This window comes from Hibiscus syriacus, unplaced genomic scaffold (assembly GCF_006381635.1).
Source record: "Hibiscus syriacus cultivar Baekdansim isolate YM2019G1 unplaced genomic scaffold, ASM638163v2 tig00116962_pilon, whole genome shotgun sequence".
NCBI classification, from domain to species: domain Eukaryota; kingdom Viridiplantae; phylum Streptophyta; class Magnoliopsida; order Malvales; family Malvaceae; genus Hibiscus; species Hibiscus syriacus.
The window spans coordinates 6,660,840-6,671,992 of record NW_024063488.1 but is presented as its reverse complement, the minus strand read 5'-3'; the positions used below and the strand labels follow the sequence as shown (position 1 = coordinate 6,671,992).

The 11,153-nt window shown below is 33.6% G+C and overlaps 1 protein-coding gene across 1 annotated transcript; it reads left to right on the top strand.

Moving 5' to 3' along the window:
• The first annotated feature begins 8,085 nt into the window (after window positions 1–8,085).
• On the top strand, window positions 8,086–10,835 carry LOC120190207 (protein DETOXIFICATION 40-like). Its single transcript, XM_039193317.1, has 7 exons — window positions 8,086–8,490; window positions 8,571–9,202; window positions 9,623–9,679; window positions 9,811–10,049; window positions 10,122–10,240; window positions 10,323–10,409; window positions 10,495–10,835. Exons 1-7 carry the CDS (start codon window positions 8,131–8,133, stop codon window positions 10,558–10,560), a joined length of 1,560 nt encoding a protein of 519 aa, XP_039049248.1. The 5' UTR covers window positions 8,086–8,130; the 3' UTR covers window positions 10,561–10,835.
• The last annotated feature ends 318 nt before the right edge of the window (window positions 10,836–11,153 follow it).

Sequence of the window (11,153 nt, the reverse complement as noted above, 5' to 3'; positions counted from 1 at the left end):
GGATTATTAAATGCGGCCAGGCTTTAGCAACAAGGTAACTTGCCGTTTATCTTTTTCTCGTTTTTTGTGTGTGTGACTGTACTCTCATACCGACAACCTTCATAATAAATCTCAGCAGCCTGGAATTATTATTCAAGAAATGTAGTACTGATTATTATTCCTGACTTTGTGATGGAAAGTGATGATTGCTAGTGTAGAGCTTAGTGCTTTACGAATACCAAAGTCCGGGTCCATTGCTGGCGTTGCACGCTGTCTGCGACTGTCTCTGCCGAAGCACAAGAAGATCATCTATCTTCTTATATCTTCAACCTGTTGTAAGCTCGTACGGGAGAAGGTTTCTGGTGTTCTTTTATATTTACCACCATTATTTTTATTAATTAATAAAATAAAAGAATATCTTATAATAATAAAATTTATATTAAATTATAAATTTTTAATATAAATTTTAAAAGTAAATAAAATTAATTTATAATTTAAATAAAAGAAATTAAAAACTAAACTGAATAAAAAAATGAGTGAATTAAACTGTTATTTAAATATTTTTATTAAAGTAAGATATATTTTTAGTACAAAATTAAACGTGAAGTGCTCTATTTAATAAATAATAATAATAATAATAAATATTTTTAAAAAGTATTTATATATCATTTAAAATCAAGGAAATACAACGACAAAAGAACTTTAAAGGCAAATTGAAAAAATATATCTTAAAAGAAAATATATTTTAAGCCTTTTTAAAATTGAAGAATTGTAATAAAGTAAAAATTAATATAAATATAAACGTGTTAAAACCAACATAAAACAAACTAATTTAATTATAAATTTATATACTTTTAATAAATGAAATATAAACAGAAATATATTACAAAAATTAATACAAATATATTGTAAATATAAAGTATTTTAAAAGCAATATAAAACTAATTATATTGTCAAAAATTTTAAACTTTTACCATGATTATTTTAGATAATTAAATTTTATAAAATATATACTTAAAAACTATTTGATTGAAGGTTTTTAAACTATATACTTTTATATTTTTATCAATAAAAAAATTTAAATAATACTTTCTTTATTACTGAAACCATTCAATAAGTTGAGATAAATTTAAAGATTTTTTATTATACTCAAATACGCCTTGAAATTTTAAATATAATGTAAATACGTTATAAGCTTATTATTCAACTGAAAGATTGATTTACAATAATGTTTCAATTGGATGTTATAACTTAAATGATAAAAGCCATTTTTATGTACAGGTTAAAATGTAATTAGTAATAAATTTTAAAGATTTTTTTGCTGGTTGAACAATAAATATATGATTCCTTTTTGGTGTCATTCATTGTCTTTCTATTTTGTATTTTTGTGACGGGTACGATTTTTTTTTTTAAAAATGTGATTAGCCTTACATTTTGATCCTTTGGGTAAAATCTATAAATAGTCTCCAAAATTTTGTTGAGATGATTTTTTAACTATTGAAATTTTAAAATTTATAAAATGATCATTATCTTTTATCAAATTATTATAAAATCATCATTAAATTTATTAACTTCAAGAATCATACCAGATTTTTAACATGTTTTAAATCTAATTCTAACACTCCATATTCCTTAATTAAATTGATGACAAGTCAAATTCCTTCTCAAAATTCACTTACTAACTCTTTTCCAGAATTTCCTTAAGAAACTCATTTTCTTTAATCTTTCATAACTTCTTTATCTTTTGATTTTAGGACAACTTAAGCAAAATTTTATTATCCAAAGAAGAAAGATACTACAAAAAAAATCCTAATTGGGAGTATAAACGCTTCTTACAACAAAAAATCAGACTATACCCCAATAATTACATAAGTTTATATTAGCATAGTCAATTCTATTGAAGTTTTTTTTTTTGGATAATTCAATCATATATTACCCAAAGAGCAAGAAATGCTACAAAACCAGTGTTCAAATTAGAGGTTACAAGGAATGCTAATTACAAAATTTACAGGAATCAAATAATACCCCAATTGTTACAAAGAGTGATATTAGTGGGATCTAATCTATTAATGTTTCTTCCCCTTAATTGAAAACCAATTGTTTCCTTAATGGCATGAAACAAATCTTTAATGGTTCTTGAACGTTCTTGAAAAATCCTTTTGTTTCGTTCCTCCCAAAGAGAGTAGATAAGGGCATTGGAAGCAATCTTTAGAATGAATGTGAGAAGGGATTTACCCTTCCATTTAGCAGCAGCCCAAGCAAGGAGATCATTCCATGACAACAGATTGTTTTGCAAACCATTAAGAGAGAAGACAACAATCCATAATGAACTAGCTGCACGACATTCGAAGAGGAGATGATTCCTAGTTTCCATAGCAGCACCACATAAGACACAATGACAATCATTAAGGAGACCCATGCGTTGTAACCTTTCTTTTGTTGGAAGCCTATCGAGGAAAACCATCCAAGTAATTACACTGTGTTTGGGGACGTGAAGAAGGAACCATATCAGCTTATGCCATTGGACTTTGGGGGACTTAACCCTGATAACATTCCAGATTTCTTTAACTTTTGTCATAGAATGCAACATAATAGAGATAGCTTCTGATCTCATTTTCAATATTTGCCTTAAGTTCCAGCTCATGGAAGACTTTATCTCAATATTCCAGAAATCATTGACATTGAAGATGTAGTTTCTAAGCCATGCCACCCATAAAGAACCGTCGCCTGCTAAAATATGTTTAATGAGAAGCAGCAGACATGCCTTATTCCATGATCTTAAGTCTTTAAGGCCAAGACCCCCTTCAGATTTTAGGAGACAAATTTTCTGCCAATTCACCCTTGCACCAGTAGCATATTTGTCAGTCCCATTCCAGAAGAACCTTGAACAGAGCTGCTCTGTAACACCCCAACCTGTATCCGACCCGGATACGAGTCCGACGTGTCACATTAACTTTTCAAACCTTGACTCTTAAGAAAAATCCCGGGAAATTTAAAACTTTATTTAAAACAAAATACAGACTTGATCAGAGTGCTCGTACTTAATGACTTATTACATGCCAACACTTTATACATAACCAAATACATACTTTGTCAAATACTTCTGATCTGATCTTTTAGTAGTGATACTGTCTTTGCCACTTCTATTCTTTCACTTCTCGTTTCTTGGTACCTACGTGTAAATCACTTACACGCTAAGTCATAGACTTAGTGAGGCATATAAAACATATAATATAACCATATATCATTTCATATAAATAAAAGACATACATATGCAAACACTATCAATAATCCTTTCCACTTACCATATACTCATCATATAACACATATATCACTATACCCAGAAACACACATAACATCATATAATTCATGTATGTGCATTCATATCATTGAATCACGACATATCAATATGCATGAATCTATTGTATGATAACAATATACAATCAGGTCATGCACACATGCAACTTACCTTCTTGTATCACTCTCACTTTCATTTATCTTTCAATTTCATTGCCATGTATATTATTGAGAATAGAGGTATGTGAGTACATTGAGGTTGTGCACTAATGCTGTCACCACAGCTCGTATAAATGTCCCGAAGGACCTATCCAGAGGTCACACAGACCCCGGTAACTATCCAGAGGTCATAAAGAACCTCGGCAACTGTCCATAGGTCCCAAAGAACCTAGGTAAACTGTCCATATGTTCCTTAGAACATAGGTATACTGTCCATATGTCTCGAAAGACATAGGTAAAACCCTCGACTCTTGGCATGCCAACTATACCTATAGCTCTCGTATCATATAACATGGGCATTTTCACTTATATCATTTCACATATACACTTTCATATCACATGCCATATAAGCTCATAGCTTCTTTCATATATACATGTAGTCACATAGCTTCTTTTCATATTCTCATAGGATCACATAGTTCATATCTTATACTTTGTTTTCTCATGTTCACATATATCATGCATACATACAATTCATGTCATTCATATACGTATAATCATATATTCATGTATTCTAACATAGGAAATAGACTTGTCGCAAGTCTTGTTTCCATTTAGCACCATAAACTAATTAATATGCACTCACCTTAGTTTTGCTTTGATTCGATTATAATCCTTCAATTGATCCGGAACGGGATCACATTCTATATCTACATCATCACACATAGATCTATATTAGTATTATAACTAATATACTCTACTGGTTCACTCCTTAGACTGAGAAAAATGACCATTTCATCTTTCAATGAAAGTATGCATCGATGCACTACTGATGCATCGTTGCATAAATGCATTCGATGTTGTATTATTACTGGTATGCATCGATGCACTACTTATGCATCGATGCATGAATTACATTCGATGTTTTTATTTTAAAAGAGTGCATCGATGCACTAATGATGCATCGATACACCTTCAAACAATTTCGGGGTTTTAACCTTGATGCATCGATGCACTATGAATGTGCATCGATGCACTCTGCCCAGAACCTCTTTTTGAACCCGAAAATCATCAACTCTTCACTCAAATGCTTCATATTTCATCCCCTTTCATATTCCTAACTTTCATATACATGTTTAAACTCATTTATAATCAACTATCTCGTCTTTAACCTTAATATCCTCTCCTCTTTATTAACTTCAAGAATCATACCAGATTTTTAACATGTTTTAAATCTAATTCTAACACTCCATATTCCTTAATTAAATTGATGACAAGTCAAATTCCTTCTCAAAATTCACTTACTAACTCTTTTCCAGAATTTCCTTAAGAAACTCATTTTCTTTAATCTTTCATAACTTCTTTATCTTTTGATTTTAGGACAACTTAAGCTTTCCATAAGCTTAAGTATTACCTAATGATCAAAACCCACTCTTAAAAATAACAAATAATCAGCTAACAAGGAATCTTACCTTTGCAAGCTTGGCTATTTCTTTCTCTCGTACCAGAAGAAGAAGAATAAGATGAAGAGAATATCTCTTCATCCTTATCCACTCTAACATATATATCCTTATCATATTTATTTTTAATTTATTTATTAGTTAAATGACCATTTTATCCTTTACTTCATTTGATAATTACTAACAACTTTTAGGATTTATTTCCAGATAAATCATTGAACTAATCCATTCTTCTACTTTAATCACTAAATTCTGAAACTTTACCATTTAGTCACTAACCCATAGTTTGGGATGTTACATGCTCGATCTTTTTAATAACAGAGGAAGGAAGAATTAATTGCCTGCAACAATAGTTTGCAATGCTATATAACACTGCTCGGATTAATTCCAATCTGCCAGCATAACTGAGTGATTTACCAGACCAGAAATGTAATCTAGCTTTAATATTATCAATGAGAAAAGAGCAATCTTTTTCAGAAATCTTCCTGGTGACTAAGGGAATACCTATGTAACGAACAGGGAGACTGCTAAGCTTAAAGCCATTAATCTGTTTAATTTTCACAAGATCAGCAGAGGGGATACCAACAGCAAACAAATAACATTTAGAAGCATTAAGGCTTAACCCATACATCTCATAAATTTTAAGACTTGATCCGTATTTCTTGATCCTCTTCTGAATATTCGTCTATTTCTTTCTTCCCAGATCGAGTAAATGCAAGCTGTCCATGAGAGTTTCAGAATGGTGGTGAGAAGTGATTTGCCTTTATAATGTTGAAAAGCCCATCCAATTCTTGATTCCCAGGTAGAATGCATGATGCACATATTAGAAAGACTCATAATTGAGTTCCATAGAGAAGTACCAAAAGAACAGTCCATAAACAGGTGGTTTTTAGTTTCAGTCGACTCATGACATAAGCAACATAAATCATTAGAAACAATATTCATTTTAGAGAGCCTTTCCCGAGTAAGAAGGCGATACATAATAGCCATCCCATGAGATAATACTCAACTTGGGAATGTGCAGTGGAAACCAGATAACTTTGTGCCATGGTACCTTTTCATTTTGTTCTCTCAATTCCTCCCATATTTCTCTGGTCTTCGAAATTCTTGTGTTAATAATAGGGAGGGCTTCAGTCCTTAATTTGATAAGCTTCTTGAAACACCAGCTATAGGAAGAACTTTCATTGATGTCAGCAAAATTCATGAGTTGTATTTTTCGATATTATAAGTGAGCTTAAAATTAATTCTTGATCTCTGAATTGATTAGCTTAACTGCTTTTAATTTAATTATGTTATTTTTATGCCGCTCGAGTTAAACTAAAATTCAAAAGTTACATGATTAATTTTGATTAAAAACGAAATACAAAGACTAAATCTACAACCTATACATTTAACGTGGACTAAAGAAAATTTTGACAACATTTTTTCACAACCCTAAACTATGCATGTATTCTTAATTTAGTACTTGAACTCTAATTTATCAAATTGAATTATTTACTTCTTAAATTTTAAAATTCGATATGATTTGATCAGTACATTGACAACATGACTATATTATATTGACTTAAAATAACCAATTTGGAAGATAAAAAGATTCAGATCTAAAATTATAATTTACTTATAATCAGTGGCGGATCTAGAAATTTATAAATGGGGGTCCAAAATTTTAGTTTTCGCCTTGCCCCGATGATGTGCTCCTAGCTCGCGAAGCTACATACGGAAAAAAGAAAAAGAATCTCTCTATTACTTTAAGAAGAAAATCGTTGGTTTGACCTACGAACTACGTGAGAAATACGAGATCTAGGAAAGCCGCTACATGTTCTCCCCTTGCCCTTTTTTGATAGAAGAACTACTTATCTTCTCTTAGATAGCAGTCGATCGGTTCGCATCTATGGTCAATCAATAGGTCCGCAGATCTACAACTGGTTTTTTTACTGGATCAACGTATGGGTATGCTTCTTGCTCTGCTCCAGCAACCATAGCTTAGGCTTCAAGCATAGAATTAGGCACCAGCCTCGGCCTAGGCATCGGCTTCCTTCTTCGTAGTATTCTTCTTTCCTCGGATTCGACATAGCCTTCTTCAGATTATTCATCCTTGTCTTCGTCTCTGTCTACCAGATCGGATCCAATCAAAGTTGTTCGTCCCCCTTCTCGACGTTCCCTTCCTGGAGGGTGGCTCTTCACTTGGTGTTCACTATTCTAGGGTCTTGGTCTTAAAAATAATGGGAGTGTAAAAAAAATTTCTTTTATTTTTTTAACATATTATACTAAATTTCACTTTTTTTTCTTAAATAATAGGGATGCACTTGACCCTTAGGGGGCTTAGTGCATCCGCCCCTAGCTATAGTATTGAAAAATATAATTCTACTTAACAAATTTAACGGCTATTGTTTAGATCATGATTAATATTTTATTATATTATCTAGTTATCATTTCAAGATTGAAATTATATATATATATAATGTATATGGCCAATCATTAGGAACAAATGCAAGATCTTATGTTAGGGTATAAATTTTTAAAATTTTATATAAGATGAACATATAAAATTACATGGGGTAAAATTACATTATTAATTAAAAGTATAAAAAGAATTAAATTATATATTAGTTAAAAAAATTAAAGACGGCTACTCTATTTATCCTCGTTCAGTCAATCCCTATTTCTAAAAGCGATGTTGTGTCGATTAATGAGAGGGTGGTATAAACAAGACAAAAGCCCGGGAAAAGGGCAATTGCAACCGAATTACCGTATTCCTTTTCAGGGCTAATTACCGTACTTATATTTTTGCAGGATAAATGGGTATTAATAATATAAAAAATTAAATGAATATTATTTTATAATTATTTTACATTATGAAATTTTTAGTATATTTATAATATGATTAAAAAATACGTAGAACAATATATATATATATATTGTATAGCCGTATAAGAAAATATGAAAGTTAGTTAGAATTTATAATATAAAAATTATGCTAATTAATTAAGTTTTTTCAAGCTACCAATTAACCGTATATGTACAGTTGTAATCTCACCAATATTAATATTCATTCATCCAGCCATAAAACGATCTGGAAAGAATCCCGACAGTGGCAACTGGCATCCACCAGACATCACTTCAGTGCAAATAAAAACCCTATATGAATATCAACGACTATAATATCTAATTCCTTACAAGTTCCCTTAGGTCAATTAATACAATCAACTATAGCCTAGAACTGATAGGAAAAACCATGGAATCCCAACAAGAGCTTAATCAGCCAATCCTGAATAACTCCATGCGTGATGATGATCATCATCTGCAGCCGTCCTCACACGGTTCTTCAGGAACTGGTCATGGCCATGAAGTCGATTCCAGGCTCGAGGAAGTTTTGTCAGACACCGAGCTGCCTTTCTTCAAGCGTCTCCGATTGGCCGCGTTGATTGAAATGAAGTTGCTTTTCCGCCTGGCGGCACCGGCGGTCTTCGTGTATTTGATAAATAACGCCATGTCCTTATCCACTCGTGTCTTTTGTGGTCATTTAGGCAATCTTGAGCTCGCCGCTGCCTCGCTTGGCAACAGCGGTATCCAACTCCTTGCATATGGCCTCATGGTACTAATTTAACCTACTTTATTCTTGACATGCACCGATAAATTTATCTAACTAGGCTATGGTAACTAATGCTTTTGCAGCTAGGAATGGGGAGTGCTGTAGAGACCCTATGCGGACAAGCTTATGGGGCGCTTAGATACGACATGTTAGGGGTTTATCTTCAGAGATCAACCATTGTCCTTACGTTAACAGGGATCCCACTGATGTTGGTCTATGTGTTTTCCAAGCCAATCTTGATCTTGCTAGGCGAACCGGCGGAACTTGCGTCTGCGGCTGCTGTTTTTGTTTATGGTTTGATCCCACAAATCTTTGCTTACGCTGTGAACTTCCCCATACAAAAGTTTCTTCAATCCCAAAGTATTGTGAGTCCGAGTGCATACATATCAGCTGCCACACTTGTGGTGCACCTTTTGCTAAGTTGGTTAGCGGTATACAAGATTAGTATGGGTTTGATAGGTGCTTCTCTGGTGCTCAGCTTGTCGTGGTGGATCATTGTGGTGGCCCAGATGGTGTATATCAAGATGAGTGACAAGTGTAAGCTTACTTGGTCTGGGCTGAGTTCGCAGGCCTTTTCTGGGCTATGGGACTTCTTGAAACTATCGTCTGCTTCCGCCGTCATGCTGTGCTTGGAGGCTTGGTACTTTCAGATACTTGTTTTGATCTCTGGTTTGCTGGAGAATCCTGAGCTTGCACTGGACTCCCTTTCTATTTGGTAAGATATATGGAAAGTCTATTCCTTGATATTACCAAAATGATCATATCATTCAGAAAATCCAGTTACTCCAAGCTTGTGATAACGGGTCATTTGTTATGCTTTAACTTGTTAACCACAGTCATTATAGCTTGTTGTCATGGTTAATGTGTCTTTTAGTTTAGCTTGTTAATCAAGTTTCCAAATAAAGGACATCAGTACATGAAGTAAGGAAGTGGAACGCCTTCTCAGCAAAAGGTGAAAAGAAGGAATAGTAGAAGCGTAAAACCTAAACATTTTTACTTCCAAAGGATTATATGATATTTTCTCTGTTGCACTAAATTCCATGATATTGATTACGTCGTGAAACACACCTAAACATTTTTTTTCACTTTTCCTATCGCTTCTTCGTTTTAAATTTGTCATTTGCTGTGGGTGCAGCATGGCTATAAGTGGATTGATGTTCATGATTTCAGTTGGCTTCAATGCAGCTGCAAGGTTCGTCACGCTTTTACAACTCCACGAAGACATTAGAAAAATGACACACAATTAAAATAAGTACTCCTTTTAATTTCAGTCAAATAATTTAAGCTAAAATCTAGCAAGTGTTTCTGTCCCCGTTAAAACAGTGTTAGGGTCAGCAACGAGCTGGGAGCGGAACATCCCAAGTCGGCGGCATTTACGGTTACAGTTGTGACTTTGGTTTCCTTCATCATTGCTCTTGTGGAAGCTATCATCGTTTTAGCTCTACGAGATGTTATAAGCTATGCATTTACCGAAGGCGAGACCGTAGCGACTGCAGTGTCGGAGCTCTGCCCATTTTTGGCTGTCACTCTTATTCTTAATGGGATTCAACCTGTTTTGTCTGGTAAGAAAATCACAGGCACCAGATTCGAGGTTTCAAGTTTTGGAAAATGAAACGAAAATCTGATGGATGCAGGAGTGGCTGTTGGATGTGGATGGCAAGCATTTGTAGCCTATGTAAATGTGGGATGCTATTACGTTGTGGGGATTCCACTGGGCTGTGTTCTTGGTTTTAAGTACAACCTCGGTGCAAAGGTAAAGTCTTGCTTGACCTAAGACACTCGGTTCCTATATAACATGCAGGTAAATAATTAACCTTTTTCTCTATTTTGAGCAGGGAATATGGTCCGGGATGATAGGAGGAACAATGATGCAAACCCTCATCTTATTGTGGGTTACATTCACAACAGATTGGAGTAGAGAGGCAATTCCCTTTAAAACATTTGAATCGTTAAATTTGTTTACAAATTATGTCTTCGGAATTGATAATCCACCTACTGAAATTTCAGGTGGAGATTGCCAGAAGGCGGCTAGACACATGGGAAGACAAGAAGCGGCCTCTTCTCAAGAACTGATTGTTGAGGATTTCATCAAGCTTTGCAATTACACGACCCACCACGTGCAGTAAAGTCTTATCACAAACTAAATTGACAACCCGTAGGCCTCCACAATCGGGACTACCCGATAAATGCTGCTAAACCTGCCGAGACATGTTGCTCGTACTATCATCAAATGGGTTGCTTACCAGCTACGAGCAGTTCTGATAAAAAAAAATTCATGTGCCATATAACCCTTTGAAATAAGGTAAAATAATCTATGTTCCCTGTTCTGTTTTTCTTTATAAACTTCTTCCTGTTATTTGGAATTTGGATGCAAAATACTTACCAAAACAATCCAAGTAACGCCATTTCAAGTTGCACTCGGATTTTTAACTTTTCCGAGTCACCAAACCCGGACAATAGGGTTGTGCATAACTCGGCTTGAATCGAATTAAAACAATTCTGTTAATCAATCATTCATCAAAATTATTTCGGTAGATGGTTAATTAAAAATTATTTTTTAATTATCAGTTAATTCAATTAAAAATAAAATTAATTACCGAAATTTTAATCAAATTTGTACAATTTCTTTAACTTTCTTCACTATATCATTTACAGAGAAAAGAACA